General features: G+C 43.3%; 1 protein-coding gene and 1 pseudogene across 2 annotated transcripts in view; both read right to left on the bottom strand.

Moving 5' to 3' along the window:
* The window catches only part of LNX2 (ligand of numb-protein X 2), a 36401-nt gene extending 18891 nt beyond the window's left edge, over positions 1 to 17510 (bottom strand). For both annotated transcript variants that reach the window (XM_019447895.2, XM_019447896.2), the window contains exons 1-3: positions 17027 to 17510; positions 6294 to 6541; positions 4905 to 5104 (exon numbers count right to left, since the gene is read on the bottom strand). In XM_019447895.2, the coding sequence (XP_019303440.2) occupies positions 4905 to 5104; positions 6294 to 6541; positions 17027 to 17433 (855 nt within the window). In that variant the 5' untranslated portion in view covers positions 17434 to 17510. The remainder of the gene's footprint in view (positions 1 to 4904; positions 5105 to 6293; positions 6542 to 17026) is intronic.
* LOC128776619 (U2 spliceosomal RNA) lies at positions 7602 to 7746 on the bottom strand (annotated as a pseudogene).
* Positions 17511 to 20660: the final 3150 nt, after the last annotated feature.

The raw sequence follows: 20660 nt of genomic DNA, 5'->3' as shown, positions 1-20660 counted from the left end.
AATGACAGTCTTGAATTAGAGTCCTCGGTCCTGTCATGTACAAGCCGAATGTCACCAGGGAAATTACAGAACTTCTGTGAGTGTGTTTCCTCTCCCGTGAGATGTGTTCACTATCTCCTTCACACTTCAGAGATCAGGAGGGCAATGTGCGGACAGCAGCAGCATAAGGCAAGTGCTAATGAAATAATACTAGCTCTAATGGGACAGAAATTGAAGTTTTACTGGATTGAATTTGCTTTTCCAAATGAAACACACGTAAGCTACAAAAACGAAACCGAGCGTTATTTTAAGGAAAGTGACACATTCCAGGGTCACAATCCTATTCCAGATCAGTGATTTCTATCTTGTTTTATTTTTTTTAAAGCTTTTTATTTATTTTTGAGAGAGACAGAGCATTAGTGTGGGAGGGCAGAGAGAGAGGGAGACACAGAACTGGAAGCAGGCTCCAGGCTCTGAGCCGTCAGCACAGAGCCCGACGCGGGGCTCGAACTCACGGATCGCGAGACCATGACCTGAGCCAAAGTCGGAAGCTCAACTGACTGAACCACCCAGGCGCCCCCCGCCCCCTCTTTTTAAAAAATTTTTTTTCCTAATGTTTATTTAGAGACAGAGAGAGACAGAGCATGAGCAGGGGAGGGGCAGAGAGAGAGGGAGACACAGAATCCGAAGCAGGCTCCAGGTTCCGAGCTGTCAGCACAGAGCCCGACGCAGGGCTCGAACTCACGAGCTGTGAGATCATGACCTGAGCTGGAGTTGGACGCTCAACTGACTGAACCACCCAGGGGCCCCAGTGATCTCTATTTTAAGGAAGAGCAGGTCAATTATAGTTTTACTCTAAGTCTTTAGCTTAGCCCGCAAGTTAAGCTTAGCTTAACATCTAATACAACAAGCATAACTCAGTACTCACAGAACATTTATTAAACTTTAATCTTGAAATGAGGATAGTGAATCATTGGACATGTAGCCTTACAGAGAAAATATACTCAGCTTCAATTATTCGCCAGAATATTGTCAGAAGAAGGGGTTGGCACCATTCTTGACACTTATCACAATCAGAATTGCTCTCTTCATCTGTCTGAAACAACCACGAGGGGGAAATCAACACCTATGAGCCTCGGTCATGTGGCAGGCTCCGGGTTAGGTGTTTGTGATCACCCAAACCCTTCAATCTTTTCCACGTGAATCTATGTCACAAAAGGCCCTCCCCGCTCCTATCCACCTAGGGTTTATAGTTTTGAGCACTAGTAACTTGAATTTTGTTGATTTGGGCCTACTGATACCTTTTAAAATGCAGGCATCAAAGATCATACATGTCACACAGACTTGCTATTCTCCCAAGTTTGCAACATTTGTGCATTTGGTAGCCATGCAAAGCCTTGATTAAAAGGTTGAATAACAGAGGGTCAAGAACAGAACTTCAAGGCAGCTTCTAAAAAGCCAGCCTGAAGTGGATTTGCTAGTCAAATGTAGTTTGTAACAATGTGGTCAACACATGACTATAATCATTTTTCTTCAAAACCAGAAGTGAATAAATTGCTGACAATTCAGATCATACTGAAAACACCTACTCTTAATAACGTTCTAAAATATATATTATTTTTAATAGTGATATTGAGATCATTTATAACAGTATTTTTTCTCCAAACTGCTCAAAATTCTGCACAGCAAATGGCCCTAAGGGTATATGGTTCTCCTTTTCAAAGAAGCTATTTAAGAGAATAATGTGTGTGCGTGTGTGTGTGTGTGTGTGCGTGTGTGGACGCGTGTGCTGGAAAACCAAAGCCACACACTGTCACTGCATATGGTTTGCGGAACTAAAAGCGCAGGCCAGCTAGCTCTTTGGTCTGGAAACAGACCGTTGTATCGATTCTAAGGTATTTTCAAATCGGCTCATACTCTACTATTTATGCAGCTTGTACAAAGTGTAAGACGACCAGGTAGTAAAAAAAATACCAAGTAGCCTTCTTTCCAAGGGTTCACTTTTGAACGATCATAAATACTTCTCCATATCTGGGCAGGTGGTGTGGTTTTACTCAGTGAGTCTGACAAGCCAGTTAAAGGCCAATGAGAAGTCAGGGCCCACAACAGAAGAGACTCTTTGTGAATTCACTAATCAGGTTATTTGCTCATACTTTTCGTTTCTTTCTTTCTTTCTTTCTTTTCTTTCTTTTCTTTCCTTCCTTCCTTCCTTCCTTCCTTCCTTCCTTTCTTTCTTTCTTTCTTCCAAATATAATTTATTGTCAAATTGGCTAACATACAGCGCATACAGTGTGCTCTTGGTTTTAGGGGAAGATTCCCGTGCTTCATCGCTTACATACGTGTATCACTACGTTTGAAATCACTAAACCGGATTTAAGATCGCCATTATTAGAGTTGTTAGTACGTATGCCTCCATAAACAACAACGCACTGGAATTTCTACAGTGCGGATTTACAGCCTTGAGTTAATCCCCCAAATTACAGCCAATAATTTCAGAGAATTCGATTGTTATTTGAGGTATACAGACTCAGTTGTGTTATTAAACGAATCTCCAGAGCAGAACGGTAAAAAGCCTACAGACGAAATATATTAGCGAGCAAAACCTGAAAGCTATTTAACCTCAATTACATTCCAAGAAATGCAAATACGAACAAAGCATTTGTCTTTACCTTTAAGATATAGAGAAAGAATGAGAAATGTATAAAAAGGTTAATACCGGCACATTGCTGGCAGCAAAGAACAACATACAAAAATAAATGCACACTTAATTATAGCTAGAAAGGCCAGAAGAGGGGAAAAAGAAAGAACACTATGTAAGCTGCAGGAAAGGGCAGTCTGGCTCTCCTGGTCTTGACCGCCAAGGTATCAGAATGCCAGGGGCGATGCACCTGGGGAACCGGCCACAAGATTTCCTCCGTGGAACAGCGGACCAGGAGCTGGGAAGGAAGGCAGGCAGGTAAGGTGTCCACAGAGCTGTGCCAACCTCATGCCACCAGAGCACGGACATCATAAAATGACAGCAAATACAGTAAGACAGTAAGTAGCTGGCTATGGCAGGATCAGAAAATGGATTTTACATAAGCTGGATTAGTTATGCTTCCTGTATTCTCCTATTCCCTCTTAGGATTTGGTAAAAAACAAAACGCGAGAACTTCAGTCTGTGTCAGCCAGGCGAACGGCAAAGAAGGAGGGGTGTGGGGCCCGACTGGTAAAGTGTCAATGATATACTGTAAGACGCAGCATCCAGACGGGAGTGGAAACCGAAGCCAGGAACCCCCAGGAAAGGTCAATCCTCGCTGCTCTGGGAGCCCATTTTGTCTTTTTCCCCATCTGGACGTTTCTTTTCAAGAGCTTAAAATCCTAGCCTTTCTAAGTTTTGCTTTAATAAAGCAGACAGCTATTCCTGCTAGGATATTATATCTAAATCCACACTTTTATTGATTCAGCAAGCATTTCCTGGGCACTTATTTTATTTTTTACTTTATTTCTTATATATATATATATATACATATATATATATATATTTTTTTTTTTTTTTAATGCTTATTTATTTTTGAGAAAGAGAGAGAGACAGAGCACGAGCAGGGGAGGAGCAGAGAGAGAGGGAGACACAGAATCTGAAACAGGCTCCAGGATCTGAGCTGTCGGCACAGAGCCCGACGCGGGGCTCGAACTCACAAACTGTGAGATCATGACCCGAGCCGAAGCCGGACGCAAAACCGACTGAGCTACCCAGGCGCCCCTCGTGGGCCCTTATTACATGCACGGCATTATGGGTACATATCCACAGATCTGTACTATATGTACAATCAAGGTGGCTGCAGTCACCAGAGAAAGACAGTACACTGAAATAATGTTCTGTGATTGATTATGTGTTAAGCGGTGAAGAGAAAAGCAAGGAAATGTCAGCGCTTAAAGTAAAAAGAGGTCTGGGGTCGCGCCAGATTTCAGAGCAGGCAGTGGGGAGGCCGGGGTGTTGATTCCACTAGAGTAGATGAGAAGCACTGAGGGGACAGACCGGAGAGGTGGCAGGGAAAATGGAAGTGAGGGGTGGAGACCCACAGACCACGGTGAAGGACTGAACGGTGACACTGAGGAGGCAAAAGTCCTTGAGCTTGGGTTCCCAAGAGGCACCTTTTCTCATTCATGACTACTTCTTCTCTCTCCTATATATCCATTCTTTTAGCTTCAAGTATCATGGACACTTGTATGGGTCATATATCCAGGCCAATGATACTCCAGTCCTGTGCAGTAGGATTCTGACCATCTCCACACCCTCAGTGTCAACAAACCCTCTACTACAAGAACGTCTCGTCCCAAGCCAGATCTTCTGCAGGAGTAGCTGTTTCTCCTCAAAGAGAAGAGCGGAGAAGCGAGCATCGAGGCCTAGTGTGGAGTCAGGCTGTTTGCCGAGGAGAGCGCATTTGGGAGCCAACAAGAGACCGCCCTCTCTGAATTCTATCTTGAGTCCACAGTATAAATTCTAAGCAGCTAGTGCTGCACGGTCTGTCTTTTCTAGATCACAGTAATCAGCGTAGAGAAGGATAAATCAGACAAGGAAGGTAACTGATGGACGGTATAATGGACTAGGGATAAAGCCAATGGGACAAGAGAATTTCAGCAGTGAGGGTGGCCCTGAGATAGCCAAGCATGGAGTCCGAGCCAGGAAGAACCCAGCTGGCCCACAGAGGACAGGCACAGAGTCACCCGCGGGACCGAATTTAAGGTAGGGAGAAAAAAAAAAATACGTTCCACGCGTGCGGGGAAATAGGAAAAATTACAGATAAATTCCGATCTGTTGTGCATATAAGAGCAGTGAAGCTTACCTTTGTAGATTTCAGGTTCCACAGTGTCAGTTTTCTAAGCTTGAAATTTATGAATAAGAGCGAAGCGATGCAAGTTCACAAAATAATTAAAATTGATACCTGAAGAATCTGGTCTCCAGCAAGGAGTCTCCCGTCTCTGGCGATTATCCCGTCCCGGTAGACTTCCTGGATAACAATGTTAATCAGTGGGGTTTCATTGCCACCCACAATGCTCATTCCTAACTGAATATAAGGATGAGATCGGTGAATTTCAATCGTGGTAATTTCGCCTTCCGGTAAACTAAGTGGTTGTTGTAAAGCTGCCAGGTTAAAAACGAGAAAGAGAAAAATAGATGGAAAGAAAAACGTTTTATATTTTGATTATCTTCAGGTAAGTAAGTTATCATCTATCATAAGTGATCACCTTATGTTAATAGATGATTAATGGCGAGGCAGTATTACTGGATAAGAAAAAGAATGACAGAAAACGTCTACACGTTAAGAGGATCAAAACACTTTCTCTTGGAAAGGTGATCAGTAAATAATCAATAAATAACTGCTATGAATCAGATTACTAGGGATGACACAGTGATCTGATAAAGAAATATACAGACAATGTCGTCTTGTCCTAATTGATCAGAGAAAGTTTGAACCATGAAACAACTATAAACAATGCAAGGCAGTACCTTAAAAAAAAAACAAACAACAAACAATTACATCAACCTCTAAGAACAGGAGGGTCTTGAATTGAGCGTTAGGAGATGAAAAATGTATTATAACCATGGTAGGGAAAATTTGAATTAGTAGCAAAATTTAGAATTTTCCTAAGAGAAAATCATATTTAGAAGTAAAGGCATAGGGCCAACCATCAAGATACGCCCAAGATCTTGGACTGCAGGCTTTCTATTTCCTGGTGGGCTATCAAGACAGATCAGGGGCTGCGACCCGAGGACAGCGATAGTAAGAAGCACGGCCTTGGAGGCAGATGTGTCCCTGGCCATTTTGTGGCTGTCCGACTTTGACCAATTAATCTTTCAAGACTCAGGCTCCTTCCTCACCATTAAAAGAAAAAAAAAATCTTGGAATAATGGTATAGTTAATCGGTTAATCTATGTAAAGTGCTTGGCACAGAATAAGCACTTAAGTTGAGGTGTCATTTGTGTCGTTCTTGATGCTGTGGATTTCTTAGTCAAGAAGCGACAGCCTTTGAAACACACAAACAGTAAGGAGCATGTTAACGACGAGGGAGACCATGGGCTACAACAGAAGGGGCGCGGGGAAGGACAAGCGTCCCCGGGGTGAGATTCATGTTCCGTTTCTCACCTGCCACCTGTCGGAATTATACACTTAAAGCGTGAATATGTGGTATGTGAATCATGTCTCAATAAAATTACTTTTTGAAGAGGAAGAACAACACATGTCGGGAACGTAAACAGCGAGGAGTGGGAAGGAAGGAAAGGTCTGATTTGAAAAGACGTGAAAAACGGAAGGAAGTTGAACGGCACATACTGTCAGCAGCCGCGTTCTCCTCGAAGGCGGGGTTGTCCAGGCCAGGCTCCTCGGTCCACGAGAGAAGGCACGCTGGTATACAGTTCCGCTCGGTAGGCGCCGTGCCCGACCCTGAGCAGTCCGCCTCGGGGGATAAAGTACTCGGAGGGCCTATTGTAGTGGGTCCGTTCTCACTCTCAGTCTCTGTCTGAGTTCTACCAGTTTTCCTCCTCTCTAGGGCAAGTCTCCGATGAGCAGCTCCAGGACATCTAGAAAGAGAGCAACAGGCGGTTTCCAGACGATTCGAAAGGACAAAAGTGATCCACAGCTGGCACCACAGCAACAGGAGAGCGATGGCTTCTTTGCGAAACTTACTTCGACGTCATCTGCAAGCGGTATGTGACTCTGGTGTTAATCTCTGCGCAAACGAAGTCCTTACCGCTCCACACAGCAAATTTAAAAGAAGGCACTGGCGCAAAGCCCGGTCCCGTGTGTATCTCAAAAGAACACTTCAGTAAAGAGACTGCATTCAGATATACACGGGTACCAGAAATACGTACCCCAGTATGGTTGGCACTAAGCTGCAAATATTATTCTGCAACTCTGATCACAGGACCCTTTCCCGCAGCTTAAATGGCCTAACCACAGGGCAGAAACAGCAACCCTCTTCCGCAATGTGCCCTGGCACCCCGACGGGACCCTGAGAGGCACTCCGCCTCTCCACCGTCACGGCCAACATCACACCCTCACTTACTGGCAAAGGCCCGACAACTTTTGACGGACACGGAAGGAGAGGAAAACACGTGTGGCTCTTAAACTTAGAATGACGATAGTGGCATCACAGATATCTTAAGTGGGCTGAAGAGTAGACGCCAAGCGCTCGGGAAACTTGCACAGGCACCAAGAAATGAGAACAGTTGTCTTCCTTGTTTTTGCTTAGGGAAGCAAACAAAGAGGGCAGCCAGATGCTTGTTTAAACACTGAAATATGGTCTCTAGATACGGACATCAGAATGCCAGCTCTTGTGCGTCTGACATCCTGACCGGACAAAGTGACTAATCATGGCCAGTCTGGAAGAGCAGGAGAAAAGAGGATGGAGAGCCCGACACATGCCCCTGGCCCCTAACACGGCTCCACGGACACCGCTGAGGCTGCATGTGGTGCACGCGGTGGCTGGTGGTCTTACGACGAGGGCGACAGACTTCGTTCAGTGACAGTATTTTTAAAAACCTAAAATTTCAACAAAACTCAAACACTGGGCTAAATTCAACTAAAACTGAAAGCTACCTCTTAACTGTAAAAGCAATACATTTCTCCTCACACATGAAAGAGAAGTCGTAGGTTTCCAAGTTCTTGAAAAGGACCTTTACAGAGTTTCTTCCTTCGCCTTTCATTACGTGCTTTCTCTTCACCTGTGTTAAACTGGTAAGAACAGATACTGCCCTTGACCTTAGCCAAAAGGCCGAGAAGTGATTCTCTTCACCTTTGTTAAGGAAGGGGACAACTGATTTTCCCTTCTGCGTTGTTGTGCAGCACTCCAGAAAATGATCCTGCAAGGGCCTGATGAAACGTTTGGAAAACTCTATCACTGAGAAAAAGGACTGTCGTCAAGTAAGCAAGTTTAATGAGAAATGCCTTTTAAAAATATTTCATTCAATAAAAAAAAAACAAAACTGAGACCGTAAAACACACTTGAGACTAAAAATGCAGGTAAAGATTGAATTCCCCGAATATAAATCACGCATTGCAATCTACATGGGCGACAGCTGCTTTTCAATGGGGGAAATGGACGAGGCACAGGAAGCGGGAAGGAAGCATAAGCAGAAGGTGCATGGCTGGGAAAGAGCCTAGCTGACGGTTATAAAATCCTACACACCAAGTAACTCTAAAGCCTCTCTTATCTTACGCAAGAATAAATTTAAATAGGGAAAACTGAAAGTGTTCAAGAGGTAAAGATAGGTCCACCCACATCCCAATCGGTCAGTAACTGGCTAAGAGGACTAACACTCACAGGGCTTGCGGGGGGAAAGAGGAGAGGGAGAGACCATTCAAAACCTGTGCTCCTCACTGGAGGGCTGATGGCAGGGGGCGGAGAGCTCCCGGTGTCTGGGTCGGGGCGGGAATTGACAGCACACTGTCCCCGGCAAGAACTTCAAGGCTGCAAACTTTCCAGCCTTGAAAGGGGCCCTGGTGTGGTCTGTGAGGCCTAAGAAACCAGTCAACGACTCACAGTATGAGGACTCTGACTGCAGTGACCGATTTTGTTTTTACAACTGCACCTTTGGGTAAGAAGCCCAGAACACCACCAAAGGAGTCAAAACTAGAAACACCAAAACCTCCAGAAAGGGGCTCCCGAAAGAAGACATCCACCACAAGAGGAAACCCCCGCAAAGGCTGGCTTTAGACGACGCGCTCTGCCGGAGAGACTGGGAGCCACACTGGCCCTGTCGGTGAAGGAACTCGAACAGTTGATATGGAGGCGGCTCAAGGTAAAGGCAGAGAAAAACGTGGCAACAGCGAAACGGAAACCGGGGCTAAGTCTCCCCGTATCTCCAAATGCCGTGTAGCCGGTGACGATTCAGATCTGGGAAAGACGACCGAGGGAGAGGATTTTCGGGTGTTCCGGGGAGAAGAAGAGCAGCGTGGGAAGTTGTGGCTCAAGAGACGAGGGTACGCAGTGAGGGGGGCAGTGCTAAGGACTCTGGACTGGACAAGGGAGTCTGAGGACGATTCTGATTGCAGGGACAGGGAGGGTAGGACGGAGATTTCCCGATGGGAAAGGTAAAGTTCAAGAAATAAAAAAAAAAAAAAAAAAAAAGGAGAAGAAACCTAAATCCAAGTGCAACGCTTTGGAGGCCGCCAGGAAAACATAACAAATACGCAGCCCGTCAACTGGAAGCGAAAAACCTAGGTGGGTCCCACCAGCGGTGGACAGACTACGGAGTAGCAGCAGCAGGGGCCCAGGGGCACGAGTGTCCGCTAAGTGTCCAAATCAGTCCCCATCTTGGCTTGTCCAGAGCAGCGGGAGTTAAACCTCCGCACCCAAATGGCGCTCGTAGCCAAGTGTGGTAGTAAAGGAACGTCTGATTAAGAGAATCAGCGTTTAAAGTGTTTATGTGTGATGCGTGTTTCTATTTAAGGAAGGTACTAGGGGCGCCTGGGTGGCTCAGTCGGTTAAGCGTCCCGACTTCAGCTCAGGTCATGATCTCATGGTTTCATGGTTCCTGAGTTCGAGCCCCACGTCGGGCTCTGTGCCGACAGCTCGGAGCCTGGAGCCTGCTTTGGATCCCGTGTCTCCCTCTCTCTCTGCCCCTCCCCCACTCATGCTCTGTCTCTGTCTCTCAAAATTGAATACATGTTAAAAATTTTTTTTAAAAAAAGGAAGGTATTAGAATATATAAAGGAATCCTTTAACATCATATAAATTATCTTCACCCATTCTGTGATGATGCTCTTTGAAGCTATTTAGGGCTTTGCTAAGAGGTTTATTTTCAAGAACTATCTGTAATGTTATTTCCTGCTGAAGAACATGTTCTGTTTTTCTTACATATAATAAGTCATCGCCATTAAGTGGCTGTCAGTTGGACATGGAGAACATCCACATTACAGGCCGTTTTTTCTAGTAACACGATGTTCCTTTTCAGCTTTGTCTGATTTATGGCCCCTTACCACCTAAACTGTTCAGAGTTTGCCTGGCAAAAGGAAGTATTCCCAGTTTTTCCAGGAGACATTTCTGACATCTTACTGAAGTTACACTGTCAATTTTGTTCCAAAGATGTTTCATCGTTTAGCCAAATATTTTTACAGAAAGAATTCAGAACTATTCTACACATTAAAATGGTTGCTCTAAATGGCATAGGTCTCCTACTTAGAAGTAGATGTTCTTTGTACAGCAAATAGACTTTAGTGACATTTTATAAAGCTCTCATTGTCAAAACCTTTAATGAAAGTGAAAAGGTTTTGATACGCTCTTTTCCTTGACACTGATGCATCCATCTGTCTGTTTCATGATTAAATGAATCTTGCAAAAAGAAAAAAGCCTCAATATAATTTAAATAAGGATTGAAGTAGACACATCATGTTCTCCAATCACAATTAATTAAAAATGGATCAAAGACTATCATAAAAGTCTTAGAAGACAACAGGTGTAAATCTTTGTGACCCTGCATTAGGCAGTGATTTCCTGGCTATGACACCAAAAGCATAAGCAAATAAAGAAAACACAGAGCAACTGGACTTCATAAAGATTAAACCTGTTTGGGGGCGCCTGGGTGGCTCAGTCAGTTAAGCATCTGACTTCAGCTCGGGTCACGATCTCGCAGTCCATGAGTTCGAGCCCCGCGTCGGGCTCTGGGCTGACGGCTCAGAGCCTGGAGCCTGCTTCCGATTCTGTGTCTCCCTCTCTCTCTGCCCCTCCCCCGTTCATGCTCTGTCTCTCTCTGTCTCAAAAATAAATAAACGTTTAAAAAAAAAAAAAAAAGGTTAAACCTGTTTGTCCTTCAAAGGGCACAGGAAAGTGAAGGGACACCCAACAGAACAAAAGAAAACATTTGCAAATCGTATATTTGATAATGGTCTAGTATACAGAATATGTATTTATATACAGAATATAAATATATACATATATATACACAAACATATGTACATATGTGTGCGTCACACTGTATATATGCTTACAACTTACAAAAAGACAAACAATCCATTATAGGAATGGACTAATGATGTTGAGCATTTATTCATGTGCTTACTAGCCATTTAAATAATCTTCTTTGGAAAAATATCTGTTCAAATTCTTTGCCCATTTAAAATTGTGGATTCCTTGCCTTTTTGTTGAGTTGTAAAAATTCTTCATTCTGGATACTCTCATCAGCTATATGATTTGCAAATATGTATCTGCTTTTCATATTACACATAAGAGAAGAATGCCGGTGAAGAGTCTGCCAAACAGGAGCTTCCCTCTAAGTTAAACTGTGAACTTAACAGAGCAACCTGGCCTCAACCCACCTGTACCTCTAAAGGCTTTGGAACCATCTGATGAACTAGAAAAGCTCTCGGCATGGAAAAAAGACTTCTTTAAACGTTTTCTCTCGATTGTACTAACCTTTTACAATAATATTAAACTATAAGCTTTAAGAGGAAACAAGGGTTTGGAACTTTGCCACAGACGAGGACACAAATGCTCAATTTAACAACAACAAAAAGTTGACATGTACAATTACCATCAGGTATAATGCTAAATTATTGGGGGTGAGGCGGGGAAGAGGGGTAGAGAAGGAGAGAGGTAAGGTTTTATAGTTGATATCGGTGGGCAGAATCGCACAAAGTAATTATAAAAATGTTATATACTTAATGGAGAATATTTCTTAAGAGCTTTATTTTTCCATTCAAAGATGAGCACTTTCCCATGTCTTTAGAAATTCTTCATTGTTTTACTAATATATAATCACTTAATAACTAGTAATTTTAGTAAAGAACAAATTCACCTTTCATAAATATCTACTTTTAGCGATAGAAGAAAATATCAGCTGTTCTCAAATTGAGGCAGATTTCTTAAGAGCAGAATTTTATTCAAACAGGGAAGTTAATTTTAAACTCAAAATTACCAGATTTATGCAAACTACTCCGAATGCCATATTTCTATTAATAATTAAGAGATTTCCAAATCCTGGGTGGCTCAGTTGGTTAAGTGTCTGACTCTTGGTTTCGGCTCAGGTCATGATCTCATGGTTTGTGAGCTTGAGCCCCACATCAGGCTCTGTGCTGACAGCTCAGAGCTTGCTTGGGATTCTCTCTCTCTCTCTCTCTCTCTCTCAAAAATAAATTGATTAAAAAAAACGAGAGATTTCCAAATCCTAAAAAGCTTACAAAGACATATGATAGTCATGTAGCTTTTATACAATGGATCACTGTTGCTGATGCTGAAATGCTGAATTTTAATGAAACCTGTCAATTGCTATCAAATGAGTGAGACTGTGTGCAGAGATGCCACAGTCAGAATAATCACACTCTGTGGCTCAATGTATCACTCGTTTGCCTGTCTGTGTGGGTTTTAAAACACAGCTGCAAATGTCTGAAGTGAAGCCCAGAGTGGACTGCTTCAAACAGAGTGACAGCAAAAGGGATGCTATGTGACTTCAAGGCCGGTTCCTACACGGCCATGCAGCTTCTTCTGCCTTACTTACTGGAACACTGAGTGCCACGTAAGAACTTTCAATCCCGGAGGCCAGCAGACTGGAGAGGCCACCTGTAGGCTCGCCTCGCTGAGCCTGTTTCTCCACAGTTACCTCCGTCAGCATCCCAGACACGTGAATGAAGATCTCCAGTTCCAGATGCTACAGTCCTGGCTTTCAGCTCTTCTCTGCTGTGGCCCGGATGTCACATAACAGGGAGAAGTCACCCTGCTGTGCTCTGTCTGAATCCCTGACCCACAGAATCCACGAGCAGAATCAAATGCTTATGTCATTATATTTGGGGCGGGTTAGTTTCTCAGCAATGGGTACTCAGAAAACAGATTAACAATTTCATTGGAAAAACATTAGCTTGAGGGTCAGTTTGGGGCAAGGGAATGCAAAGACCAGGAAAGACGTGGGGGCTGTGCTTAAAAGAATTTACGACCTAGCATTAGATTCTAACTTGCTATCAGCTTGAGGAGACTACTTAACATCAACATTTTTAATTGAGAAATTAGAAGAAGGTAGGGCTGTTCAACATATATCTGTTCAAATGGGGTATAAAAATTATATTTTAGGGGCGTCTGGGTGGCTCAATAGGTTAAACATCTGACTTCAGCTCAGGTCACCATCTCATGGTTTGAGAGTTTGAGCCCCGCGTCGGGCTCTGTGCTGCCGTCACAGAGCCCGCTTCAGATCCTCTGTCTCCCCCCTCTCTCTGCCTGTCCCCTGCTTGCATCCTCCCCCTTTCTCTCTCAAAATAAACAAACATTTAAAAAAGTATATTTTAGGGGCACCTGGGTGGCTCAGTTGGTTAAGCGTCCGACTCTTGATCTTGGCTCACGTCATGATCTCACGGTTCATGAGATCAAGTCCCACATCAGGTTCTGTGCTGACAGTTTGGAGGCTGCTTAGGATTCTCTCTCTCTCCCTCTCTCTCTGCCCCTACCTAGCTGGCTCTCTCTCTCTCTCTCTCTCTTTCAAAAAATAAAATTTAAGGGGCGCCTGGGTGGCTCAGTCGGTTAAGCAGCCGACTTCGGCTCAGGTCATGATCTCGCAGTCCGTGAGTTCGAGCCCCGCGTCGGGCTCTGTGCTGACAGCTCAGAGCCTGGAGCCTGTTTCAGATTCTGTGTCTCCCTCTCTCTGACCCTCTCCCGTTCATGCTCTGTCTCTCTCTGTCTCAAAAATAAATAAACCTTAAAAAAATAAAAAAATTTAAAAAATAAAGTTTAAAAAAATTATATTTTATACTTTATCTTTTTATTTTTGATAATGAGTAGTCACTCTTAGCTGTTTATGTCAAGCAAATCATTCACCTTTTCCAGTGTATCATTCACTACACGGGCCTAAGATGCTTTGGAAATGATTAAATGTGTAGCTCAAATATTAACAAGCTTACTTGGAAAACGGAACTTTCAACTGGACATAACTGCTTAGCCTTTATCAGCTCACAAACGAAAGGACAGTTTGCAATTCCCATAAACTGCTTGATCCAAAATACTAATGATACTTCGACTACATACCAAATTCTCGTGGGCATTTTAGTTAAGTGAATGTTCCTAAAAATTTGTGCAATGTCATTGCTCTCAAAATAATTAGTATCGAACTGAGACTTTGTTCAGTTCTTCTAACATCCTATGACTGATGTCCACAAGAGCCTCAAGACAAACCTGTTACCTTAAAAACAGTAATCCAACTGAGAGAAATACGTTAAGCCTAAAATATTCCTCAGCCTCTGCCGTAAGCACACACAACCCAGAATCCCATATTCAAAAGTTTGGTGTCGATTTGCACAGGGTCTCTGCCGTTGTGCTCCGATTCTACCCCTGCTGGGGGCGGAGGACACACAGAACCCTAAGGCCACCTGCACCTTCGAAAGTCTCTGTATCCACCCCCGCCCCCCCACTTTTTCTTGCCTCTTCCTAGACAATACAGCTTCGATGTGAACAATTTTTCTGTAAATCTTCATGTTTCGGACATATTAGTAACATCTAGTTCTTTCTTTCTTTTTAAAAAATTCTTAATTTTATTTATTGTCCAAATTTACGTCCCAGTTAGTCAGCACATAGTGCAACAATGATTTCAGTAGATCCCTTAGTGCCCCTTCCCCATTTAGCCCATCCCCCCTCCCACAACCCCTCCGGCAACCCTCAGTTTGTTCTCCGTATTTATGAGTCTCTTCTGTTTTGTCCCCCTGCCTGTTTTTATATTATTTTTGTTTCCCTTCCCTTACGTTCATCTGTTTTGTCTCTTAGAGTCCTCATATGAGTGAAGTCATATGATTTTTGTCTTTCTCTGACTAATTTCACTTAGCATAATACCGTCCAGTTCCATCCACATAGTTGCAAATGGCAAGATTTCATTCTTTTTGATTGCCAAGTAATACTCCATTGTATATATATATGCCACATCTTCTTTATACATTCATCCCTCGATGGACGTCTGGGCTCTTTCCATACTTTGGCTATTGTCGATAGTGCTGCTATAAACACGGGGGTGCATGTGTCCCTTCGAAACAGGACACCTGTATCCCGTGGATAAATGCCTAGTAGTGCAATTGCTGGGTCAAAGGATAGTTCTATTGTTAGTTTTTTCAGAAACCTCCATACTCTTTTCCAGTATGTTTTCCATACTGTTTTCCACTGGTGGCTGCACCAACTGGCATTCCCACCAACAGTGCAAAAGAGTTCCCCTTTTTCCACATCCTCGCCAATATCTGCTGTTTCCTGAGCTGTTAACTTTAGCCATTCTGACAGGCGTGAGGTGGAATCTCATGGTGGTTGTGATTTGTATTTCCTGGATGATGAGTAATGTTGAGCATTTTTTCATGTGTTGACTGGCCATCTCGATGTCTTCTTTGGCAAAGTGTCTATTCATGTCTTTTGCCCATTTCTTCACTGGATTATTTGTTCCTTGGGTGTTGAGTTTGGTAAGTTCTCTATAGGTTTTGGATACCAACCCTTTATCTGATATGTCGTTTGCAAATATCTTCTCCCATTCCATCGGTTGCCTTTTAGTTTTGCTGACTGTTTCCTTCGCTGTGCAGAAGCTTTCTATTTTGATGGGGTCCCAATAGCATTTTGTTCTTTCTCATATATCTTAACTATTTCTAATGAGTGCCCTCATTTTACGACACCGATGCGTACGAGCAGAATGACCACATATACTCATGTCTATAGGAGGCTTTTACTACCATGTGGTGGTAGAGAACCTGGTCTGATCTGTGGTAAAGTCAGCATGGTGTATTAGAGTGGGAAAGAAGAATATTAGAAGGTTAGGCTAACTTACCATACCATTAACTAGCTCTAAATCTTTGGGACTCGGTTTCCTGATTTATTAAAGTGAGGGGATTAGATTAGATAATCTCCAGTCCTGATTTTAGGTGGGAGTATAAAGATGAGCTGTTCCATACCAGACTTGCACGATTATTTGTAAACCTCTCATGTGTTGTACCGTGAAGTTTTCCACGGCAATCACAGCTCTATACTTTACAAGTGGCTTAACTCTGAAACCTATAAATCAGTACATTTATTTCTGTCATAGTATGTGATTCTACATACGTAAGACAAAAGAGATGTATTTTAACCCTTCCTAAGGGTATAAGTAATTTTTTTAAATTTGTTTTTAATGTTTATTTATTATTTTTGAGAGGGCGGGAGAGAGAGAGAGAGACAGACAGATAGCGTGAGCAGAGGAGGGGCAGAAAGAGAGGGAGACACAGAATCCAAAGCGTGGCTCTGAGCTGTCATCATAGAGCCCGACGCAGGGCTTGGACTCACGAACCGTGAGATCATGACCTGAGCCAAAATCAAGAGTCGGACGCTCAACCGACCGAGCCACCCAGGCGCCCCAGGGTATATAAATAATTTTAAAGATCAAGTCTTTTATCAAAGCCAAATTCTAAAACCCACTAAATAATCAGCAAACTACTTAACCTTTTAAAAAGCTTTATAAGAACAAAAATCCCCACTAAATGGTTTAAAGTTTCTAACCCCTAGTCCTTATTCGATCTAGTTCTTGAATACAGATCTTTAGAAGACGTGGGCAAATAAAATCACACTCATTTCCATGTTGCAACAAAATTACCATTTGTACTGTCTGCATCACATCCCACGGAGTTGATGGAGTTGAGGCACTACGGTAGTTTTAACCCTTCCCTACTGTAATTAGTCTCTGATGCGTTGAGCTCTGCACAGTGTTGCAGTGAGCACGGCTTCATATACAATTTTTTCCTTCTTCTGAGTTATTTTCTTAGGATAATAAGCTCCCTTCACGGTTTTTGAAGCAAACTGCCAAGCCGCCTCGGGAAAAGTCTGTCACTGTATCTTGCCACCCATGTGAACGTAACAGCCTCACATTATACCAGCAAAACGTGAGCAGGCACTTCCTCCCTCTGGTTTTTGTATCCACGCCTCTGATAAACCAGCATATGAAACGCCATCCCACACCACCTACGTACTGCCTCTCTTGACTTGTCCCTGTGCTTCCCGATGCCGTGGTGCTCCTTCTGACGTTTCTCTTTGCTGGAGCAGCCCGGGGCCAAAACCTAGACCTCCTTCTCTTTCCTTCGCGGCTCTCGCTTACCTGTTTTCAAGGTGTGCCTGAAGATCACAGCGCTGCATCACATCCTGGCACACGGAAGAAAACGGACACAGCACTGGCAACTTGTCCAGAAGCTTGTGAACCAGAATACTAGACTTCTTACACGACTTGAAGTGCAGCCGTTTCCGGTCCAGCGGACAGAAATCCTTCTCCTGTAAGAAGTTTCTGAGGCACTTGCAGCAGAACGTGTGTCCACAGGGGGTGTCCAGTGGCTGCAGCAGAGGCTGAAGGCAGATATGGCAGACCAGGTCGTCGTCCACCTCGTTCTGGTAATTGTACAGGTGGTTCTCTCGTGTCCAGTGCTGTTGGCCGCATTCGAAGCACAGAGGGTTGAAGGAGGACGAAGAGGTCTGCTCCACGGACACCAGCTCCTCGCTTGTCGTTCCCATTGTGAGTCGACCAAAGCGGTCTCTGTATCTTCATACGTTCGACTTCCGCGTCAGGTGTGGTTCGCTTTCCCGGACGGCGATGTATCTGGCTCAAAGCAGGGTTTTTCTGGACAGACAGAACAAACCAAAAAAGGAGTTACTATCGATCAAGGCAGGCTAAAAAGTGCCAATACTGGCTGACATCTTTCGTAAAAAAGTAAAGTAAAATAAAACGAAACAAAAATAACTACATCGGGTGATAAATTAGCCATGGAAACCCAACAAGTAAATTAACGAATTTGCCAGCTGGCGAAGAGTGACTTGTGTTGCCCAGTTCTCGGTGAAAACAGAACTCGTGATTAAAAGCAAAGATGCCACCTACGGTGACACATAAGAAAAACTCCGTGTGTTTTACGGACTGAAATCCTCCAGTACTGCACTGCTCAGTGGTAGTTTCTAAAGCCACTTAATCTACGCAGTATGATAATGATGCAAAGTGAGGTATACCGCGCAATGCATTTGCATCTGTCGTCTCAGCCATGGTTCTTCGCTTCTGGTTTTATGCACTTGCCAGGCAATACCACAGGCTGCCTTTGCAACGCTGTCTCAAAGATAATTCGGTGCCTGTTTAAAAAACGACCTTTGCCCTGCACTGTTTAGAAAATACGGATTTCAAAATACGTACGATTTGAATATTCTCTCTCTGTAGCACAGTTTATAGAAATATACGACCGCGCGGCATACATAAAGAGCATCTGGGCAAACTCCATAAAGTGCAATACTCTTTTATGCCATTAGAGGAAGAGGCCCACTGTAATTCAATTAGATAACATGTGTTATAAATTACGATTCCACCTCCTATTATTCCACACTTCGATTTGTTCTTGCTTACTCAAAGCAGCATTGTGTGTGTGTGTGTGTGTGTGTGTGTGTGTGTGTGTGTGTGTGTCTCCTCTCCAGCCTTAAGACTCTCATGACGGCCTCTCCCGTTTAGTGCGAGGCTAGTAAGGAATGCTCCCCTCCCCCTCCCCAGCAGCACCCGGGAGTTAAAAATCAACCCCAAAGGCAGCAGCTGTCTATATTCATCTTCTGTAAGTATTTACAGCCTCCAGTATGTGCCAAACACTGAACAAGGAGACGGGAGAGGTAGAGAGAGGACGGTTAAGAAAACTCGTTATTAAAATTCAGTATACTCTAAGAAAGCATCATAAGCATCCTAAGAATGCTGTTACGCGAATACGGAGAGAGATGAATTAGGTGGCATCTAACTCAAGTTTGGCTTTAGAGCCGGAAATACTTTCCAAAGGGGGAGGACGTGCGCTCTGAGTCGGGACAGGGCATGTCAGCCAGACAGAGCCGGGCAAGAGCCTCTCTGCAGTCTCAGGGGCTTCTGAGCACAAGACACGCTTGAGGAGTACGCGGCAGATCAAAATATCCGCGGCCCGACACACTCAGGGCGGGGGAATCACAAAGCTCGGGTCTCCCCGCCCTAAGAACGGAGAGGGTAGGACACCACGTTAATGCTCCCGACATTTGTTTCAATGACGAAATTCTCCTCCCATCACACTTAGGCACTTACTATTTTATTTATTTGGAGTATTTACTAGAGAGACAACATTAACATTTCAACCAAGGTGACAAGAACGGCCATAAATTATGAACGGATGGGACAGGATTCAGAGGGGAGGACTGATCTGCGATCAACTGTTTGTTTTTAAAAATTACTTGACAAAATAACAACAGCAGCAGCCTGTGATCTAGCCTCGTATCAGTACCAACATGAAGAGAGCAAATGCTTCTTGTAACTCACGAGGCTGGTTCTTTACCCTCTGGGCATCATAACTGGTTAAACGTCAGTGCAGGTCTGTGAGATTAAGGGGAGAAACATCATTTGTCCCAGGCAGACAGACCGGGTATCCTACTACAGAATGTACCCAGACTCTTACTCCTGACCCAATTAGCAAGAAAATTCGCATATCCTTGGCTCTTCTTTCTTTGTGATAGTGTTTATTCTAATTTTTCTCTTCCTCGGGAAAATATACTGCAATTCTAGCCTCCCACATAATGACTAAGGAAGCATCTCTCTTCAGACTATTATGTTTTAGCTATTTTCTAAGTCTCTACATGACTTTTCGTTCTTTGATTATTTACCACACAATCTTTTCATGTGGAAAAATAACACGTTCCCATTTGAAATACCAAATAACAGCATTATCTCCACCCTCGAAATACCTCTGCTACCATGAAACAAATATTAAGTGAAAAATTATCATGTGGAGATCACTAACATGTGGTCAGCATAGAAATACTGACTAAAGAACTGTGAGGCTGTATAGCATAAGCAGTTAAGGGCACATACTCAAGCCGGTCCGTGAGGGTTCAAATCTTCACTCTCGTCACTTACTAGCTTTGTGACCTTCCCAAATGTCTCTGTGTCTGCTTCCTTCTCAGATGGAAAATGGGGGTAATAATAGTGCCTATTTCAAAGGGCTGATAGAATAAATAAGTGTGTGTGTGTGTGTGTGTGTGTGTGTGTGTGCACAACAGAGCCTGGCACATAATAGGTGCTATATAAGTATTAGCTATTATTACTATCATTAAAGAAACAAAAGTTCAGACAGATTTTATGATTTGCAAAAAGCCAAACAACTTATAATTACTTGGTGAGAGATAAGGGAGATAAATCTAGTTCTTTCTCGCTTCAAAATAACCCAAAAGTAAATTAAGTAATTATAAGAAAGAAGGGAGGCATTTCATGAAAGCCTTAGTGTATGAATTTTGTAAGGACAAAGGCAGCCTGATCCTGTCTTTCCAACCCCTAATCCCATCCCTCTACTCCCAACCCGGGCAGATGACTTCATTCCTTCTTTGTGTGCAAATCCACTCCAACACCTTATGTACCACTTCTCACACTAACCTATGAGGTCCTTAAGAGCTGGACCTCCCACGGAGGGGCTCAGTAAATGCTCAAAGACCACACAAGTGACAATTTGCTTGAGCACTCTGGCTACATCTAGGTGGCCAGAAGCACATCTATGTTTATAGGAGGATATGTCCGTGTTTACATATACTTTTGATTTCAGATATTCTGTGAGCACAATCTGAAGTATTAAAATACGTTAAATAAATAATAGTCTTAAATATCGTTCATAATACAAAGATAAAATGTAGTATAATGTGTATCTTTACAAAACTATGTCATCTGTTTAGCTAATATTCCAGGAAGAGTAAAGAGACAGAAGCTATTA

This window comes from Panthera pardus, unplaced genomic scaffold (assembly GCF_024362965.1).
Source record: "Panthera pardus isolate Hobbes unplaced genomic scaffold, ASM2436296v1 HiC_scaffold_1, whole genome shotgun sequence".
Lineage (NCBI taxonomy): Eukaryota > Metazoa > Chordata > Mammalia > Carnivora > Felidae > Panthera > Panthera pardus.
The sequence above is the reverse complement of the archived record's forward strand: the minus strand, read 5'-3'. Positions and strand labels throughout refer to the sequence as shown.